This window comes from Arachis hypogaea, chromosome 19 (genome assembly GCF_003086295.3).
Source record: "Arachis hypogaea cultivar Tifrunner chromosome 19, arahy.Tifrunner.gnm2.J5K5, whole genome shotgun sequence".
NCBI lineage: Eukaryota > Viridiplantae > Streptophyta > Magnoliopsida > Fabales > Fabaceae > Arachis > Arachis hypogaea.
In genome coordinates this window covers 23,464,420-23,485,756 of record NC_092054.1, presented here as the reverse complement: position 1 = coordinate 23,485,756, position 21,337 = coordinate 23,464,420, and the positions used below count along the sequence as shown (strand labels likewise).

The 21,337-nt window shown below is 32.9% G+C and overlaps 1 protein-coding gene across 1 annotated transcript; it reads left to right on the top strand.

Annotated features, from left to right (window-relative positions):
• Nucleotides 1-16,511: 16,511 nt before the first annotated feature.
• LOC112776600 (calvin cycle protein CP12-1, chloroplastic) lies at nucleotides 16,512-17,251 on the top strand. Its single transcript, XM_025820801.3, has one exon. The coding sequence runs from the start codon at nucleotides 16,671-16,673 to the stop codon at nucleotides 17,067-17,069; it is 399 nt and encodes a 132-aa protein (XP_025676586.1). The 5' UTR covers nucleotides 16,512-16,670; the 3' UTR covers nucleotides 17,070-17,251.
• The last annotated feature ends 4,086 nt before the right edge of the window (nucleotides 17,252-21,337 follow it).

The following is a 21,337-nucleotide window of genomic DNA, read 5'->3' as shown; positions in this document are numbered from 1 at the left end:
ATCTATCTCAAAGAGTTACCACAAGATCATCAAATAGAAGAAAAATGGAACAAAACGATCTTACTCTCATCTCTCAAATTGAACCTTAAAATGTGAGGAAAGCTCTTAATGATCTATCATAGGTGAAGGCAATGGAAGAAGAACGGATCCAATTTGAGAAAAATGAAGTTTGGACATTGGTGCCAAACTCAAATGGGAAGAAAGTGACGGGTACCAATGGATCTTTCGAAACAAATTGGGCGAGGATTGTATCATTGCTAGAAAAAAGGCAAGACTAGTGGCTCAAGGGTATGATAAAAAAGAGGGCATTGACTTCAATGAATCTTTTGCTCCTGTTGTAAGAACGGAAGCAATAAGATTATTACTTGCCTATGCAGTTCACAAAGGGTTCAAACTTTTTCAAATGGATGTCAAATGTGAATTTTTGAATGGTATTGTTGATAAAGAGGTATATGTGGTACAACCTCCCAGTTTTAAAAATAAAGAATTTTCAAACCATGTTTTTAAACTCTCAAAAGCTCTTTATAGTTTGAAACAAGCTCCTAGATCTTGGTATGAAAGACTTAGCTTTTTCTTATTGAAAAATAATTTTTAAAGGGGTACCACCATAGTTCTAAAAATCAAACCAGACCGATCAATTCAACCGAATAAACCGAGAACCAGTCATCTGGCCGGTTTGGTTGATCCTAAGAACATCTTGGCAAAAAACTGGTCTACAAATCGGCCAAACCGACGATTAACTATTAAACCCCTGAAATCGGTCGGGTTTTTTTCAAAGTTACCAGTTTGGTAATAACCTTCCAAAAAGGCACTGTTTTGGGCTTTAAAGAAAAAAAAGCCCAATAGGCAATGCCTAATACCTAGCCATCCCACCCTTTTCTTTCTCTTTTCTCTCTGAATAATTAAAGAACCCGAATCCCCATCCCACGCCTCTATTTCTCTGTTCTCTCTGAATTCTGAACTTACGATGAAGAAAAGAATATTGAAGAACCCTAATGCCCAAACCTCACCCCGCAGCCACCAATCCATCCCTCTTCAAAGTCATCGTTGAACTCTTCTTCTCCGGGATAGACCATGGGTGCCGTATAAAGTGTGGAAGCTTTGTTCGGCGGTCCAGCCTTCTTCTTATTGTTCCACCTCTCGTCGTCATTGCAGGAAGGTGTCCTCTCGTCTCCTCTCCTCTCATCATTCCTTGGTTAGCATCTCTTCGATCTCTCTCTCTGTGTGTGTGTCTTTGTCCGAACTTAACGTCCCTCTTCGAGCCCTCTCTCTCGGTCTCTATTCGAGCTCACTTCGGTTCCTCCTCGCTGGTTGTTCCCATTCCTCCATCGCCGTCAGTTGCCTTCCCTTAAACTGAATTTTGGTTATATGGTATAGTGCTTTACTACATTGTTTATACTGGAATCTCTAATTTTGAGTTGTTTATGATATGATTCTGATTCTGGGTTGTTTATGCTGATTTTTCTGATTTTGGGTTGTTGATTCTGGTTGCTGAGTTTCTGATTCTGAATTGTTGATGGTGCTATGGTGCATGTTTCATTACATTGTGCTAGACTACTAGAATTTTCTGGTTTTGAGATGTTTATGGTTTAATTATGATTGCTTCGCTGCATTTTGTTCATGCTGGAATTTTTGTTTATACTTTTTTTTTATATTTAGTTGTTGATTATTTGTGACTTTTTAATTATAATTCAGAGAAATTGTAAAGTTTTAAAATTTATTTGCTTAAAAATTATTAGATTTAAATATTTAAAACTATATTAATTTTTTACTAATTTTATCGTATATTTAATTATTTCGGTTGAACTCCAGTTGAACCCCAGTTGAACCTCTAAACCATTAAACCAGTCACTCCACCGGTTCATTGACCAGTTTGGTTCTCGCAACCTTAGGTACCACAGATATAACTCTTTTTATTAATAAATCTAATGATACTTTTAATCTTGTTCAAGTTTATGTGGATTATATTGTGTCTGGATCGGCTAATGAAGCCTTGTGTGCTGATTTTGGAAAGTTAATGACTGGTGAGTTTTATATGAGTATGATGGGAGAACTCACATTCTTCCTAGGACTCCAAATCAAACAAACTCCCAGTGAAATTTTTGTACACCAAGGTAAATATGCCAAAGAATTAGTAAAGAAATTTGGTTTAGAAAATCTCAAACCAATTAATACACCAATGCATCCAAACTCTGAACTTGAAAAGAATGAAAATAGCAAAGATGTGGATGAGACAAGATATAGAAGAATGATCGGATCTCTTATGTATCTAATATCCTGTAGATCGGATATTGTTCAAAATGTTGGAGTTTGCTCTAGATTTCAATCACTTCCAAAAGAATCCCATCTTTCATCCTTTAAAAGAATCATTAGATATGTTAATGGCACTTTTGATTTTGGCCTTTAGTATCCTAAATCTGATGAGTTTTGTATAGTAGGACATTGTGATGCAGATTTTGCCGGTGGCCAAGTTGATAGAAGAAGCACGTCAAGGATTATTACTTTCTTGGACAGTCACTAAAGTGTGGTTAAGCAAGAAACAGGCTACTGTTGCCCTATCCATAGCCGAGGTTGAATACATAGCCGCTTCTTCTTGTTGTTCACAATTGTTATGACTTAAAATACAACTTGTAAATTAAAAATTGTAACTCAATAATATCCCTTTATTGTGTGATAACATAAGTGCAATAAATATTTCGAAAAACCTTATTCTGCACTCAAGAACCAAGCATTAAAGTGAGATTTTACTCCATTAGAGAACATGTGCAAAAGAGAATAATTGATATACAATTTGTAAAATTTGAAGATCAACTTTTTGATTTATTTAGAAAACCATTGTCTGAAGACAGATCTTGCAAGTTGAGAATTGCCCTAGGTATTGTTAGTGTTGAATTCCTGAATTAACTTGATGATGTAGCTCTCTGTGTATTTTTGTCTGTCAGGTCGACGGGAGATACAAATGGACAGATGATGACTCCCTCTAGGTTCCCTGAATATCAGATTGAGTGTTGGTACAAATAATTGATATGAGTCAAAAATAAATCTTTGGTGGTCCATTGTGTTTCCTTAAAACAACCATTGGGCCTAAAAGGAAGAAGTTCTACTCTATGATGTGGGCCTCATTGTTTGTTTTGATTATAAATTCAAAAATTATTTATTTTAGGGATTTTCATCAAGTCAAATCAAATTCTGATTTTTAAATTTTATACTTGACTTGTCTTTTCAAACTTCTTGCTTGTATATTCTTTCAAAATCAATTTTCTTTGAAACACCTTTTCATTTTATTTAAATATCATTTTGTGTTTTCAAAAAGTATTTAAAATAGTTACACTTTGTAAACCGTTCATCTTCTCCTCCAACCTCCATTAACTCTCAAAAACTGCATTCGCTGTGCTCTCATAAAGATGAGAAAGAAGGTTGCTACACGAAGACGCACTGGTACCTATCGTGCTCCACGAAATCTTTCTCCCAAAGGGCAAGCTCATACCGATATCCATATACACTCCCATTCTTCCTCACACTCCTCTCATGTTCCTGAACCGATGGCACAGACCAAAACCTCTTCTCGACGTCCATACACAGCGCCACCAGAGGTTGGAACATCTAGGGCAAGCACAGCAAAGGAGAAGAGACCCATGACTGAAGAAGAACCTCCAAAATCTCCACCTCCACATTCTTCATCTCGTCCTCGAGGACAGTCTGCACCTTCGAGTCATACCCAAAGGTAAACCGTAGACCCTTTCCTAACTCAGTGAAAGAACCAATGAACCCTGATCCTGTTGGTTTCAAATCTCACTTCGATAACCACACTCACTCTCATTTTGATCATTTTTGTTTCTCATCTAGTATGAACATTGAATTTCATAGAGATATTATTTCTAAAAGACCTTTGTGTTCAACATATGTGGCTTATTTAAGTGCAGTGGCTAAAAAAGGGATAAATTTTGTTAAAAATATTGTTTACTTAGACTGGAAAAAACTTTTTGAAATCAGAAAATCAGTTTACCCTGATTTAGTTAGGGAACTTTATGCCAATATGTACTATCATGAAGAATCTGTTCACTCTTATGTTAAAGGCCATGAAATTCATTTAAACAAAGAATCCATTGGTGACTCTGATAAATCACTATTTTATGGTTTATCTTGTACTAAATTGAGTGGATTTTATCAATTCTTCATACACTTATTCATATAAACTGCATGGTTTTACAAATCCTTCCTGATTTTGTACCATGATTGAAAACTTGCTTCCTAAGCCTTTAAATTGTTAATTTTTAATTCTCCCTTATTACCATTCGATGCCGTGATGTGTTTGTCAAGTGTTTTCAAGTTTACAGGGCAGGAATGGCTTAAAGGATGAAGAGGAGGCATGTCAAAGTGGAAGGAACACAAGAGACTAAAGAGATTACAAGCAAGGAGCAACGCGCATGCATGGCTGACGCGTGCATGCGCATTGGCGCATTTCACAGTGACGCGTACGCGTGACAGAGCTTCACGTGCTGCACTATCAGAACTCGCTGGGGGTGATTTCTAGGCTAATTTGGACCCAGTTTTAAGCCCAAAAATACAGACTACAGGCAGGGGTATAGCTAAGACTGAGACACTTCACTTTTACTTTTACTTTTTAGTTTTGTTTTAGTTTTTGAATTCGAGAGAGAGAAACACTACTTCTTCTAGGGATCTTACCATTTTTCTAGTTCATCTTCAGTATTGGATCTAGAGAGAGCTGCTACTACCTTCAGTGGAGTTATTATCGTTATAGTTTGCCTTTCTATCACTCTACTCTTTTGTTTTCCATTTAGTTACTTGAATTCATGTTTGGATTTTGTTAATTTTGAATTTATTAATGCAATGAATCTTTTTTACATTTAATTATATTGCTTGTTAATCCCTTTTAATTAATTGTCAGCGCCGATTTTGATTTTTTTTTATTTAGTATAATTACCATGTCTTTTATTTACTTCTTTTACATGTTTGTGAAAATGGCATTCATGTCAATCGAGTAGATATTCCAACTTGACTTGAGAGTTGATTAATTGGAACCCCTTGAGTTGGAATACTCAAGTATTAATCTGTAATTAGAAATTGCTGCTAACTCTATTTTCACTAACTCTAGTCCTTCCCTAGGAAGTGACTAGGACTTGTGAGTCAGAGTTAGTACTTCTTACTTGACTTTCCTTTATTAGTTAGAGAATAACTAAATGGAAGCAATAACCTTTTACTATTATACTTGGAAAAATCAACAAGGATAGGAACTCCAATTTTCATTCCCAGTCAAGGCCTTTTATTTCAAATACACAACATCTCTTGTTATTTGCTCCTTGCGTTAATTCCTAGTTATTTATTTTCCTTTCCATTCTCAAACATCAAAAACATCCAGAAAAATTTCTAACCAATAAATTGCACCTTGTGTCAACTCTTTGGGAAACAACCTGGGAATTCTACTCCCAGTTATTTAATTTTAATTGTGACACAAATTAAATTGATAGTAGATATTTCGTCGGTTAAGACTGTACTGACAATGCTATTTTTATTAGAAATTCTTAACCGGCATTTTTTCACCCATCAATTTTTGGCGCCATTGCCGGGGAGTTGCAACAGTGTGCTAAATTATTGGTTGGTGTAAATATTTTTATATTTACATAATCGCATTTTTTATTTATTTTTATTTGTGTGCTTTCTGTTTATTAGTAGTAATTATTATTTATTTTTTCTTAATACATTTTATTACCATGAGCTATATGTTTCTTTCATTGAATGACGCGATCGTTACTGGATCCGAGCTTAGCCAAATTTGATCCTGAGATCGAAAAGACTATTTCACGTATTAGGCGAGCTCGGCGTTGGTTAGCCTCTGAGGGTAGTGAAAGAGTGTCTACCAATTCACCAGTCTTATCTGAGGTTGACTCTGAAGCGTCATTTGAGGAAGAAACTAGTTCCTCTTTTGCTAATTCTATTGACGCCTCTTCTGTTGATTTAAGTGCAGGTACTATGGCAGAGCCTAGAAGGATTACTCTCAAGGAAGCGAAAGCTCCGAATTTTACACTGCAACCATATCAAGCGCGTCATCCGAATTTGACTGCGAATTTTGAACTGAAGACCGCTTTGATAAATCTCCTGCCTAAGTTCCATGGCCTACTTGCTCAAGAGCTTATCAAGCACCTTAGGGATTTTCAGACAGCTTGCTCAACTACTAGACAGTATGGTGCTGATGAGATTGCCGTCTGGCTATATGCCTTCCCATTTTTTCTTGAGGGAAAGGCAAAGGAGTGGTTCTATACTCAACTGGAAGCTTTTGTTATTAATTGGGATCTGCTTAGAAGGGACTTCCTGGATAAGTACTTTCCAGCAGAGGTTACAGATAAATTGAGGAAGGAGATTTCCTGTGTCATTCAAGGTGAATCAGAGACTCTCTACGAGTATTGGGAACGCTTCAGGAATCTCCTAGACTTATGCCCCACCACAAGATTGACCAATTGGTGTTGATTAGCTATTTCTGCCAAGGCATGAAGCCTCAAGACAAGACTCTCTTAGATGCTGCGAGTAATGGCTCTCTGACAAAGTACAAGACGGCGATAGAAGCGTGGCAACTGATCACCGATCTAGCTGAGTCTAACCGAAATGCAAGGCAAATGACTAATCATCCCAAGGCTGTTGCAGAAGTTTCTTCTAGTAGTAAGACCACTGCTCTCACCAAGACTCTGGGAGAGATGACCAATATACTCAAGCAGCTCCAGCTGAATCAACAACAACCTTCGCCTCCTCCACAGCAGCAATGTCAACAATTAGTCCCTTAAAGAGTGTGTGGAATATGCGCTTGCTATTCTGACTACACTGATGAATGTCCACAACTCCAAGAGGACAACACCTTAGCGGCTACAAATGTTTATCAACACCTTGGCGTCAATACCTATATAATTGGAAAGTGGGATAATGATCTAGGAATATTACACAAGGATGTTTCGGCCAACATTTGTGAGAATATTTTTCTCATGGATGGTGTTACTCCTAACCACTGAGCACTAGGTCCTGTTAAAGCCTAGTTACACCGCATCATTACTCACATTCTCTTACCTCAGAGCAATTCGTATCAACGAGTTACTCTTTGTGACACCTTAGTTCTCTATGCCATTCTTAACAAAGCTGAAATCTCTTTTGCATATCTTATGATGCGTTATATGTACGATTGCATCAAAAGTGATAAAAATGTTTTACTACCATATGACATATTTTTAACTTGTTTCTTTGAGCACTTTGGTGTTGATCTGAACAGTGAAACCTAAGATAATAGAATTTTATCTCTTAAAGGCACTGATGCAGTCAAACAGATAAATGGAAAAAGGGACTAAGGCTTCTAAGGATACTGTTATGCAAGAAGAAGAAGATGAAAGTATCCCTCCTCCGTCAGCAACTCGTACATCAACTTCCAACAAGTACCTGGTTATTGGTATTGTCAAAGATGTGTTGTAAGAATTTGTAAACCTTACCAAGCACATGATCAATTCTAGCCAACAAGCTAGAAGACTTGCAATTCAAAATGAAAATTCATTGAGAAAGTCTCAAAGTAGAGTTGAAGTACTTCTAAAGTACCTTGAATTGTTGGAAGATGATCAAATGATGTCTAAGCATGAAGAAGAAGACATTCTAGAAACCGAGGATAAGGGATCTGATGTTTAGCTCCTTGTTGATGCTGTTGATTTTCAAAACACTGTTTTATGCTGTTTAAATTATGGTCTTTGAATACTTTTAATTTTCTGGATGACTGTCATAGTTAGATACTTAACTTTGATTTGATTGAACTGCTACATTATCCTAACAATTTTTTTTGTGCAAGTAACACTACCTCTCTTTAATGACAAAAAGGGGAGTGAGTGTGAAAATAAATTGTGAATTGTAGCACTGTTTTGATATGATTTATGAATTGACAGATTGTGGTATTTTTAACGATACTAATGTTCAATGAAAATTGAAATGAGGCAGCTATGAATCTTTGGAATCATTTGATTGATGTAAATGTGTTTTTTTAATATTTTATTGTGGCTGTTTTAATTTGTTTATAGCTCTGATTTTAAATTTTTTATGGTTAATAGTGTTTTCAGGATTGAAAGCTTAAAATTCTTTAAATATAAGCCACCAGGCTGGATCATTTGATAAGAATATTTGAATGGTTATTTGAATGTTTAGCAATTCTTGTATAAATTTTATTGATCATAGGTTGAGAGAATGCTAACATTCAGAAGGAGCCAAGTAAATAAAAGAAAGTGAGAGCTCATTTCAAAGATTGAATCATCAAAGGGAAGTTCAATAAAACTCTTCTCATTTTTTTTGTTCATAAATTATTTTATAATGTTTGTCATCAAGAGAAAAATTGTTGAGTTTAAAGAACTAATAACAAATAATTGATGATGAACAAACATTATTATGGTGTTAAAAGTCCAATTATATAAGTGACTTATTTTGTTAATTGTGCATAAATTAATAAAAAGCACAAAAGCCCAATAACAAGCTTCAAGCCCATAAGTACTCATCTCATCACTCATTATCCAAAGAAAGAGTTGCTGATCTCCAATAAATCTAACACTTTCCCATCAAAATAAAAAATAAGTTTAAGGCCAAATTGATGAGCCAAGCCCATGTTCTTTCAATTCATTCATGGCCCATAAAAATAGTTACCATCAAGGGAAGGAAGATTCACTTCCATCTGAACCAAAACATAAAGTAACCGAATTAGTTCTCTCTCTTCTCTTCGTCTCTCTCTTCTCTCTTTCACCCACGTGAAGCATTCCAAAAAGTAAACCAAGAAAAAGAAACTCTTCCTAAGGTTCAAATCAAATATGAAAAAGTGGGTTACCAAGCTCAAGCAAGAAAAAGAAAGTCAATTAGCTAGGGCTCTAAGCAAAGATCAAATATAAAGGCTACATCGGAGAAGTCTTTCTATCTTTGTGCTTCATTAAAGATTGTTGAAGAAGCCTACTCTCTGTATGCACCAAACTGGTAAATTGAAGATTATGGAGCTCTGCTACAAATCAAGGGTCAAGAAAAAAATTTGGAGCCAAAGCACAAATGGATGGTTAAGATCCTTGAAGTAATTTAAAAAAGGATGAAAGAGAAGATGGTGAGTATGGATGCATATAAAGTTCAATCACTGCTACTATCCTATCTCTTTTGTGCCACTACTGTTGCTGATATTTGGGGCAGAAGAAAACATCAAAGTTGATGAAGCCAAGTTTCAAGGTTTGGAAGCTTTACTCCTCTATTAAAGAAGTAAATAGCCAGAGATTGATTCAAGGAGTGAGAGCACAAAGTTTGAGTTTTCATAGCTTACAAAGCTATACCTTCTTCTCCTTCATGGTTCTCTATTGAATATTCAGCTTTCTTAGTTTTATCTTTCTTTGTTTTAATAGAAAAAGGTATTAATGTGAGGAATTAAGAAAAAACCATTGAGAGAAAAGGCAAAGAGAGTTAGAAATTAGAAAATTAAATTTGATAATTTAAAAAGGTAAAAATAATTAAAATATAAATTTTGACACTAATTTTAAAAGTTTTGGCACAAAATTGGGTCAACGGGTCGAACCGATTGGATCGAGCCCAAACCAGGCCCAAGGCCCACTATATATAAGGCCAAATTATCTTTCCCTTGCCTCATAAAATGAAAACACACTGAATGAAAGGGGGGAAACTCAAGAACCCTAACTTCACAGTTTCTCAAACTTCAAATTTCCATATCTTTCAATCTGGAACTCCGATTGACGAGTCGTCAGTGGCCACGCGTTGGTCTCGGAATCCTTTACAAAATTCACTAAACAATTTGGTAAGAAAATTGAGTTTTCTCACCCAGATCTTCTCATTTCATTTTTGAAAATTTGGGATTTTGGGTATTGAAGAATTGAATGATTTTGATGGTTTAGGTGAACTCTAGTAGCGGATAATCATTGGGTTTTGTCCATTTGACCCGTGGGTAACAGTAAGAAAACCCTAACCCTTGTCAATCTTTGATTTTTATGAGGATTAGAAATTTAAATTATGGCCACATATGAAATTGTGTGGTGTTAGATTGAACTCATGTGAAATTGAAGTCATATTGATGAATTGGAACAAAGTTATGGCGAGTTGAAGCTTGTTGAGTTGGTTCCGGAGATGTTGAGGCTTGCGAAAAAGAGACTTTGGGGTGTTTTTGGCTTAGGGAGGAATCGGCCAAGATATGACTTTGGTTTCTCGTAAATAATATATAATGTTGCGTGAAAACTTAGGCTAGTTGACCATAGGTTAAGTTGAATTAAATGAAAGTGCTAAGGTTTTAGTAAGTTTTGTGTAAATTTGAGTTTGTGATAAAGGTGTGTTAAGTATTGATATTAATGAGGGTTTATGAGAATTGTTGATGATTGTGGTGGTTGATGATGATAGTAACTTATGATGATGAAAATGATGAATAATGTTTGTAATTTGGATTGAAAATTGTTGAGTATATTGATGAGATTATAGGTATGGAAATGAGAAATGATTGGAAAACAGGTGAATTATGATCGTGTGGTTGTTTTGGTTATAAACTTATGCTATAGGATTTAGAGTTTGGAAAGCATAGGGGTTGTGGTGTTTTTGGAAAAAACTTTATTTTTAACCAACTTTGGTGAACCATAACTCGGCTTTCGGACCCTTAAATTTTTTGTCAAACTTATTTCAAATGAAAATTGGGTCCGTGAAGTTTATGTCGTTTGAAGAATGGATGAAAAATCATTTAAAGCAAAAAAGTTATGCATGTTTGAAATTTGGTGCAAAAATATGATTTTTCTGCAACTTAGCCATTTTGATGAAAAAGGGAGGCTTGCGGACGCGAGAACCTGCATGCGACGCAAGAATTGGGCACTGTCCAGGTGTCCCGTGTACATGGAACAAGGTTTGCGTACGCAGAAATCCCAGTTTTTGAAGCTTGTGTACGCGAGAACTTACACGCGACGCGAAAAAGTATTGTTGTTTTCATGACTTGTGTACGCGGACCAGGGGTTGCGTATGAGAGATGCCATTTTTCACACTCACGCGTACGCAAACATAGTCTCGCGTATGCAGAACCCTTGTTTGGAAGAAATGTGATTTTCTTCAAAGTTTATCTAATCTTCTAACTTTTCAAACCTCTGTAACTATCCTCTATGATCCGATATCTAGTTTTTAAGCCTGAATTAAAGAGTGAACCTATAGGGGATGTTAAGTGGCAGAGAATGGGGTTACGGAGGATGTAGTTCTAATTAGAAAAGTGTGGACGTGCTGATTATGATGTGAATGAGAACTAAAATGATGTTGATTAATTGAGAATAATGAAGTATTGATGAATTATGATTAGTGATTGAGTTAATGTGTATTGTTTGGGGAAGTGCGGAAATGTTATGAATGATGAATTGAAATGATGTTGAGAATGAATTTTTGGATAAGATACCTAGGCAGTAGGAAGGATTGTGGTTTGTCCTGCTTGCTCAGGATCAATGATTGAGATACCTGGATAGTAGCAAGGATTGTGGTTCATCCCGCTTGCTCTAGGTCGGTGATTGTGACGCCTGGGTAGTAGCAACAGTAGTGGATTATTCCACTTGCTCCAGGTTGAGTCTTTAAACACCTGTCTGGGTAGTAGCAACAGTAGTGGTTTATTTCACTTGCTCTGGGTTTAGCGAGTAGTAGCTAGGGGGTTGTGGCTCAGACCCACTTGCTCGGCAATTGGTGTTTCTGTCCAAGGTTAGCTACTAGGACATGTCAGATTTGGCTATATAACCGACAGATGATATCATCAGCCATAGGACAGACATGCGTCATGTGCATTTGTATGATTTGCTTGAGTATGCATTTGTATTGGTTTGCCTAATTGCTTATCTATAATTAACTACTACTTGTCCTATATGTTGTACTTGCTGTCCATAATTGTGCTTTCCTTGTATGCTTTGTTTGTGTGTGCAACCGAGAGATCCCTTCGTGTGGTGGAAGCGTGACGAGGGTTGTTCCACCGGTGAATTGGAAGGTTAGAAGGAGACAGAAGGAGGGGTGTTGGGTTAAAGATGGATTTAGGACCTAAATACCTTAGACAATCATTCTAATTTATAGTTTAGTACATTGAGTAAAGTATCGTTTTTGTCCCCAACGTATGGGGTAAATCCCAAAATTGTCTCTAACGTTTCAATCGTCCTATTTAAATCTCTAACGTTTTAAAAGTGACTCAATGTTATCTTGCCGTTAATGATCCGTTAACAGAATTAGCGGCGAGATAAAATTGAGACGATTTTGAAACGTTAGGGACTTAAATAGGACGAAAACGTTAGGGACAAAAACAATACATAGAAATAAATTTTAATTTTATCCTTTAATAATATCAATTTTTTACTGTACATAGTATTCAATTATTTTTTAATCACATCTAAGTAAATTATAGTTAATCACGTCACTTTCATTCTAAATAAATTAATTTTTTTTATAATTTTACTCTTAAAGTAATGTAATTTTTTATAAATAAATAAATTTTACACTTTCATTCTAAATAATGTAATTTTACTTTCATTACTTAATCACATTACTTATAATTTTTTTTTATAATTTACACTTTCATTCTAAATAAATTAATTTTTTTTTATAATTTTACACTTAAAGTAATGTAATTTTTTTATAAATAAATAACTTTACACTTTCATTCTAAATAATGTAATTTTACTTTCATTACTTAATCACATTACTTTTATTTTTTTTAATAATTTTACACTTTCATTCTAAATAAATTAATTTTTTTATAATTTTACACTTAAGGTAATGTAATTTTTTTAATAAATATATAATTTTTTTACTTTCATTCTAAATAATGTAATTTTACTTTTATTACTTAATCACATTACTTATAATTTTTTTTTATAATTTTATACTTTCATTCTAAATAAATTAATTTTTTTTATAATTGTACACTTAAAATAATGTATTTTTTTATAAATAAATAAATTTTATACTTTCGTTTTAAATAATGTGATATTCTAAATAAATTAATTCTTTTATTATTTTACACTTAAGGTAATGTAATTTTTTTATAAATAAATAAATTTTATACTTTCATTTTAGATAATATAATTTTACTTTCATTACTTAATTACATTACTTATAATATTTTTTATAATTTTATACTTTCATTCTAATCACATTACATTATTTATTTAGAATGAAAGTGTAAATTTTATTTATTTATAAAAAAATTATATTACTTTAAGTGTAAAATTATAAAAAAAATAAATTTTATTTAGAATGAAAGTAATGTGATTAAGTGTAATTTACATAGATGTGATTAAAAAATAATTGAATACTATGTACAGTAAAAAATTGATATTATTGAAGATAAAATCAAAATTTATTTCTATGTATTATTTTTGTCCACAACGTTTTTGTCCTATTTAAGTCCCTAACGTTTCAAAATCGTCTCAATTTTGTCTTGCCGTCAATTCTGTTAACAGATCCCTAACGGCAAGACAACATTGAGTCAATTTTAAAACGTTAAGAACTTAAATAGGACGATTAAAACGTTAGGGTTAATTTTGGGACTTACCCCAAACGTTGTACCTGCTGTCCATACTTGTGCTTTCCTTGTATGTTTTGTTTGTGTGTGCAACTGAGAGATCCCTCGTGTGGTGGAGGCGTGACGAGGGTTGTTCCACCGGTGAATTGGAAGGTTAAAAGGAGACAGAAGGAGGGGTGTTTGGTTAAAGATGGATTTAGGACCTAAATACTTTAGACAACCACCCTAATTTATGGTTTAGTATCTTTCATTAAGTTTAAATTTGAGTGTCGGAGTTCTAAAATTGCCTCTGGCTTTTCCGAGACCTTATATATTACCTAAATTGGCACATTTACCATATTGAGAACCTCTGGTTCTCATTCTATATATATATTGTTGTTTTCAGATGCAGAATGCGAGGCATCACACTAAGCATTCTGGAGACTCTTGGAAGTGAAGAACTATCTTAGGACTCAGTGTTTGTATTCTGTTTATGTTTATATATGTACATAGATTTTCCATCTTGTATATATTATGTTTTGTCCCTCTTAGAGGTTGACCGGGAGAAACAGGTGTTTATATTTGAGTTTATTTTGGGTTACATATATGTATATCTATACTTTGGTCGGCCTTTGCTTCGCAGATCGAGCCTGGAGCTTGTTAATTATATCTTTGGAACTCTAATCTTATTTGTATATTATCATTTTCCGTTCGATCTTATCTACCTTTCTGCGTTGACCCGGTCTTGAGTGATGCACTTTTCTGTTTGGTGTTTTGTTCAACTTCTTTTTTCAAGGTTTCTAGTTACAATTTCTTTCAACTATATTACATACATATTTTTATTTTAGAGATCGTACTGTCTCGCCACCTCTAATTTACGTCCTATGCGTAAAGCTCTGTGTCGTAAGTGTTACAAAATACAATAAGGATGTCATAGATTCAATCCCTCATTCTCTAGGTCATTCTGAAACCTTCAGATCAATCTAGGACTCAATTCTAGACTCAACTTTTCTAATTTCTTCTTAGTTTCTCACACTTTGAACTTACATACTGAACTTGAGAGAAATAAACATAAACTTGAAATCATCCATCATTCAATTTCTAAGGCACACCTTAGGCAATCACAAACAGATACCAAGCGTATGTATGTCATGGAATGAATCACCATAACTGATAGGTACCATCCTTGCCAAGTCAAGCTACTCAGCCACCGGCATCCAAGTTTCCTGGCGAGCAGCATGAGCCGATTTGTAATTAAGTCCACGAGCCTCTATAAAGTTTCAGAACCGAATTCAAAATCGAATTGAGTATCATTCCACCACACAGTACAAGAAATACTCTTCATTGACAAAAAGAGCGTACATCCTTGTTAAATTATTAGAGTTAGCATAATCATCATCATACTTAGGCTCATGGCATCATCTTAATCATCATAAAAAATAATAGGTGTAAAGCCCCATAATGGAGACGGAAAACCTTAATCTCATGAGACACTTGGCCTTGACATTCATACACTTGCCATCAAGAGCCTTCATAAGATATGAGGCTTTGTGTCTAATATTGGAAAAACCTTTTCTTAGGACACTTTGCCATACTACCATGTCCATAAATCATGTTTCCATCTTGGATGGCCTTCTTTGGCATCAAGAGTACTTATCATACTAATCAAGTCACTATAGACAATTCTTGACATAGTTGGCAGTCTTTTTCCTTAAATCCTTAACCATTAGCCCTTGAACAAGAAGTACATAACATGATTTCCAAAGTATTTCAGTTATAACTTAAGAGAACAATTCGTGAATTACAAAAGACTTCAAGATACCACGTTATAAGATGAATATCTTAGTTTGGCTCTAGCTCTTTAATCTCAAATGATATAAAAAATCCTCCATAATGCACTCTCATCCTTACTTTGGTAGTACTGCTATGACATCACTAAGGTTTCATGGGTACTACATTAATTTGACACTTAGAGAATGATCCTAAAGCATTAGAGTACCAATTCTACTTGAAATATCAGTGTTTTCTGCATTCTATGGTGAAGCAAATCGTATCTCTAGCCTAGAGAACCGATTCTCCATGATGCTCTGTTTTGAGAAATATGATTCTCCACCAATTGGATCCCTATTTGGGTTTTCAAATGTTAGAAGCTATTGACTTCATCACTCTCCAGTGCAAAATTCTACACTTCACACCACATTCATTTAACTAAATTGAACTAAAATTGTAATAAATTATTTTAGATAAAAACTAATTTTTTCAAGAACAAATTAAATCAAAATGAAGCCATACCCGTTTCTTTTATAGAAACTAATTTATTAAAAATCAAATTTTGTATTTTAATTTTTTTTAAAACCAAACAGACAATCATTGGCTGACTTCTTGGCAAATTCCGATCGGCCAACTGGTATATAATATTTGTCAATTTGCTATGTAAAAAAGTGTTCTGATACTATTTCAATTGAACACTCCTGCCTTTAGACCAAGAATTTCATAGTGAACATATAATCTAATTTTTGGTAGTCCTAATAGTAATTGGGATTCCTTCCCAGTAAAGCCGAAATTCTTTGGCAAATTTAGTCAATATTTCACACATGTTGAACTAACAAATAAGTGATAGGGAGAGATTACGTTTCCTAACAATTTGTCTACATTATTTTACGGCAAATATTAGACCATATGGCTAGCTAACCCCCATATAAAAGTTTGATATTTTCACGTCCGAACAAACACTATTATAAAAGAGCAAAAAAATATCAAGATTTTTTTTGTGACTATCCAAAAGATCATGTAATCATATACCATTATTCTTGTTAGATAGCCAAATTCAAGTTGCAACTCGCATACAAATTAAATATCATGTAAAAACAAAGATCTAGAAATATCATTTGTTTTCCCAAGAAAAAATATCTTTCTCATCATAAAAGAAAATGAAAAAAAAATCTAACGTGTACTTGGCGTGGAAGGTAACAATTAGATCAAACTGGATAAGAAACATGTGTTCACGAATCCTCAGCATCCTCACTTATATATTAATCCCCTTACACCCTATTTCGCTCATTAAACCTCATCTTCCTTTGTAACGACCAAAAACCCTTAATAGGCGCTACTTAAATATCTCAACAAATAACAAGAAAGAAGAACAAAAGAAACCAGAGAAAAAATGGCGACAATTTCTACTGTAACCCTCTCAAGTCCTGCTAGAGTAATTGCCAAGGGAGTAGAGATCCCTCAAAAGGCTCAAACTATCAAGTTCTCACCTGTATTCAGGCTCAACCAAAGGTGGCCCTGTTTAACCGGATCGGGCAGGCCATCTTCGGTCCGACCGCTTCATGCGGCCCCGGATAAGATATCGGAGAAGGTAGAGAAGAGCATAAAGGATGCCGAGGAAGCATGCACTGATAACCCGGCAAGCAACGAGTGTGCGGCGGCTTGGGATGAGGTAGAGGAGCTGAGCGCCGCGGCGAGCCATGCGAGGGACAAGAAGAAAGAATCGGACCCGCTTGAGAACTACTGCAAGGATAACCCAGAGACTGATGAGTGCCGCACCTATGATAACTGATGATGAGGGCGGTTTCATTTCCGAGTCCGTTAGGCTCAAGATATAAATAAAGAATTATATCAATATTTTTATGTAATTGTTTTTAAGTTTCTGTTACACGCATGAGTTGAACAGATACCATCTACTCTTAATTAATTGTTTGTATTGAAGCATGATAAACGATGAGATTATTCCATATAGCATATAACCTAGCTAAGTTGTTCTCATCTATCATTTGTGGGGTTTACTAATTTGCGGTAGATTTAGGACATGACTGACAAGTGACAACATGGTGGGTGACTGAAATTAAATCATGAGCTTTTTTTTGTTTGACTGCATGAATATTTTCATTAATTAAAAAGTTTTAAATTATAAATAAATGATTATTTGTATCCATTAGAGATTAAAATATTGACATATGTACTCATATCAAATTGAAACTAAATTTGTATTCACACAAAATGTCTTTCGTGTGATAAAAGTATCTTACGTGGTACTCTAATCCTCTAAAGATAAAGTACTTTTGTACACGAAAAATATTTTACATTAATATAAATTTAATTTCGATTTAATGTAAATATATATATCAGCGTTTTCATCTTTTTAGATACAAATTGTCATTTATTCTTTAAATTATTAATCGTTTTAATGTGTTAAAAATTTTAAAGAAAAGTTATCATTATTTTTGTGAAAAAGACTAAGTTTCTCTTTCATTTTATTTTTAGTTCCGAATAAATTAGGCAAACGTCCAAAATAAAATAAAGCACTTGTAAGTCATTTGAAAGAAAACGTCCAAAATAAAATAAAGCACTTGTAAGTCATTTGAAAGAAAAAAAAAAGTTAAATGTAATAAACATTTTATCCTTCACATCTAAAATAAACTTTAATTCTATTTTTGTAGCGTATGAAGGAAAGGTAAGCGTGATGATCAAGATGGGATGAAAGGATGATAATGATATTCATAACGTAGGGAGTATAGTTACGAAGGCTTTAAGAGACTGGAGGTAAGGTTGGCAGTAGGGCGATAAGGAGCCAATTTTTATTCTATTCAACTTTATTCTCTCCTTTTTCAATTTTTATATTACTGGTCTCATCTGTATTTACAAGTCATTAGATTAGATGGTCCATAACGTTTGGATCATTAAATTGTTCTATGACAAAAATATATTTTTTAAGTTTTTTAATAACTGTTAAATAGTCTTTATTTAATTTTAATTATAAATTAATTTTTTATATATTATTTAATTATAAAATATATTTTTTATTTTATTAATTATTATTTTATCATTCATCTATCATGTTTATTAATAATAAAAAACTAAAACAATAACAAATTAGATCTTCCATTAATCGTAATAAATATTTTGATCCGTTACATATATATTGGATTGGGAAAATCGTGTTTGTTAGAAATTCAATCGATTAGATGCACAAACCAATCGATTGAAATTCAGGTTTCTTAAACTTCAATCGATTAGAATTGATACACAATCGATTGAATTTTCCACGGCATGTGGGGTTTCTTTATTCAATCTATTTAAATCATCAAAGCGATTTGAAAAATACATAGTTACACGGTAATAAACCGTATTTAACAAGAATTTTTTTCATTATAAATTAAAAAAATCATTATTTTTCCAATAAAAATAAGACTTATTCATGTGTACTCTTATGTACTCCTATAATGGTTGCCATTGTCTATTGTGAAGATTAATAATTTGAGCCATTTATTTTAGAATTTGAAGTGAAGTTCGCCTTACTCTGTATAAAAAAAATTCGTATTTGAAAAATTAAAGTTGAAAAATTGGGTTTTGGAAAATAATATTTTTGTTTTATTTTATTTCAGAAAAAAATCATTACTAAAAGATAAAAAAATATTTTTTTATTACACAATCAATTGCATGAATAAAGAATCGAAACAAAGAATTGCAAAATTAGAGACTAATCTCGATTTTGTAATCAAAACAATGGATTGTTTTCTAAACACTACAGTGAAAAAATCCATTGAATCTCTATCGCCGTGATTATCCATTAATGATGAACAAATATTGGATATTAAAGAGATGGATAAACAAAAAAAATTGGATATTAAGTAGATGGATAAACAATGAACAAAAACAATGAAAAAATTGATAATCAATCAGATTGATAAATGATTCTAATGGTAGGATTGAGTAATTGTTAACAGATTATTCACCCATTTATAATCTTAATATTAAAGAAAAGATAAGATTAGAGTATCTAAATCAAAATAAAAACTTAAAAATTGAAGATAAGAAGCATAACATATAACGCATTGCACAATTCAACCGATTGGGTAACACAATTGAATTGTGAAAATCTATATTGCTTTGAAGACTTAAATCGATTGGGTAATATGACCAATCGATTGAACATGCCTTGCAAAATTCAATTTGTGTATCCAATCAGTTGAATTTCTAACAAACACGATTTTTTCAATCCAATACGTATGTAACGGATCAATGATAAAATTATGATCGATTAAGATTGCAAAATATTTATTACGATTAATAGAAGATCTAATTTGTTATTGTTTTAATTTTTTATTATTAATAAATAGATAGATGAATAATAAAATAATAATTTATAAAATAAAAAATAGATTTTATAATTAAATAATATATAAAAGATTAATTTATAATTAAAATTAAATAAGAACTATTTAGCCGTTATTAAAAAATTTAAAAAACATGTTTTGTTATGAGACCATTTAATGTCCAAACGTTCTAGGACCATCGAATCATTTGCCCATTTAGTAGTAGAATCTTATATTTTAATTCGTCTCTATGGATATCCGTCCCATTCTTATCATCACTATCACAATTAAATAACAATTTTAAATTTACATATTTATACATAAATTAAGATAAAAATTTAAATTCATACGTAAATTAAAATCCAAACATAAAATTCATACCATGTCCAATAATATGAAATTAAAATAAAAACTAGTGTTTGATCTCTATAAATTTAACACCATAATAAAAAAAATTATTAAATAGGAATAAGTCTTCAATCTAATTTTTGATCATTTTCCAACTCTTTATCATCATTAATAGTTTGAAAGTCAAAATTTAAACCTAAAAATAAAAAAAAAAGATAACAATTAAAAACTTAATTAGGAGCAACACGGTTATTTTGTGTGTCTTCTCTAGCATTACTAGTCATGAAATAATCTTAAATGACCTATACTAAAAAAATTGTAAAAACTAAAAAAATTAAGCAAACCATATATAAAGCACTTATTGAAAAAAAAAATGAACAAACCATTACAATATAGCAATTAGGGCTTGTTTGGGTGAACTTCTAAGAAAAGATCTTTTTTCGAGTTATCTTTTTTTAAAAGATCTTATAGAAAAGTAAAAGTAATTTTATGTTTGGATATCTCATACAAAAATATCTTTTTATTTATCAATTATGTTTAGGTATAACAATATAAAAATACTTTTTTGTTTATTTATTACATGAAAAACATCTTTTTTTTAAAGAAAAAAGATCTTTTAAAAATATATGTAAATTACAGCTTCTCAAAAAAGATGTTTTTTTTTTTATTTTTTCTAGTGTTTTTACTTTTACTACTAGAAATTTGCCAAATACGCTAAATAATAAAAAAAGATCTTTTTTTTAATTGAAAAAAAGATCTTTTTTTTTATCAAGATAATAACGCCCAAACAAACACTTAGACTCATTACACATATATAAACTAAATAAAATCACAAAAGCCCTTATTTTTAATCAACATATATAAACTTTTGCAACATTCCAACATCAGCAATTAGAACCCAAAACTGATAATGATTTAAAATGAAACATAAAAAATGAACATTATGCAATAAGGGCATGCACATAAATGAAGTACAGATTCAGAACATTCTGCAATACAAATATGCACATAAGTAAAGTGCATATTCAAATTCAGATATAAATTGAAGCACATATATAAACACAAAATTGAATGCAGATTACATGTAAAATTGAGTCATAAATTGTACATATATAAACAAAATTGAAACACAAATTCACAAATTGCATATTCATATTCAAACATTCAGTAAAGTGCAGATTCACACATTCATAATGTGAGAGAGAGATGGAAGGAACTTACCACAGACAAAGAAACAGAGGAGAAAGACAGCGACACAGGAAGCTTCAACGTTTAGAGGATAGACAGCGACGGGCCCGACAGCGCAGCGACGGCGACTCGGCAAAGGATTCGGCAGCACAGCGACAACGACAGGCTTGGTAGCACAGTGACGGCGACAGGCTCG

Coding starts and splice junctions, on each gene's coding strand:
- LOC112776600 (XM_025820801.3), top strand. CDS start 16,671: ATGGCGACAATTTCTACTGTAACCCTCTCAAGTCCTGCTAGAGTAATT.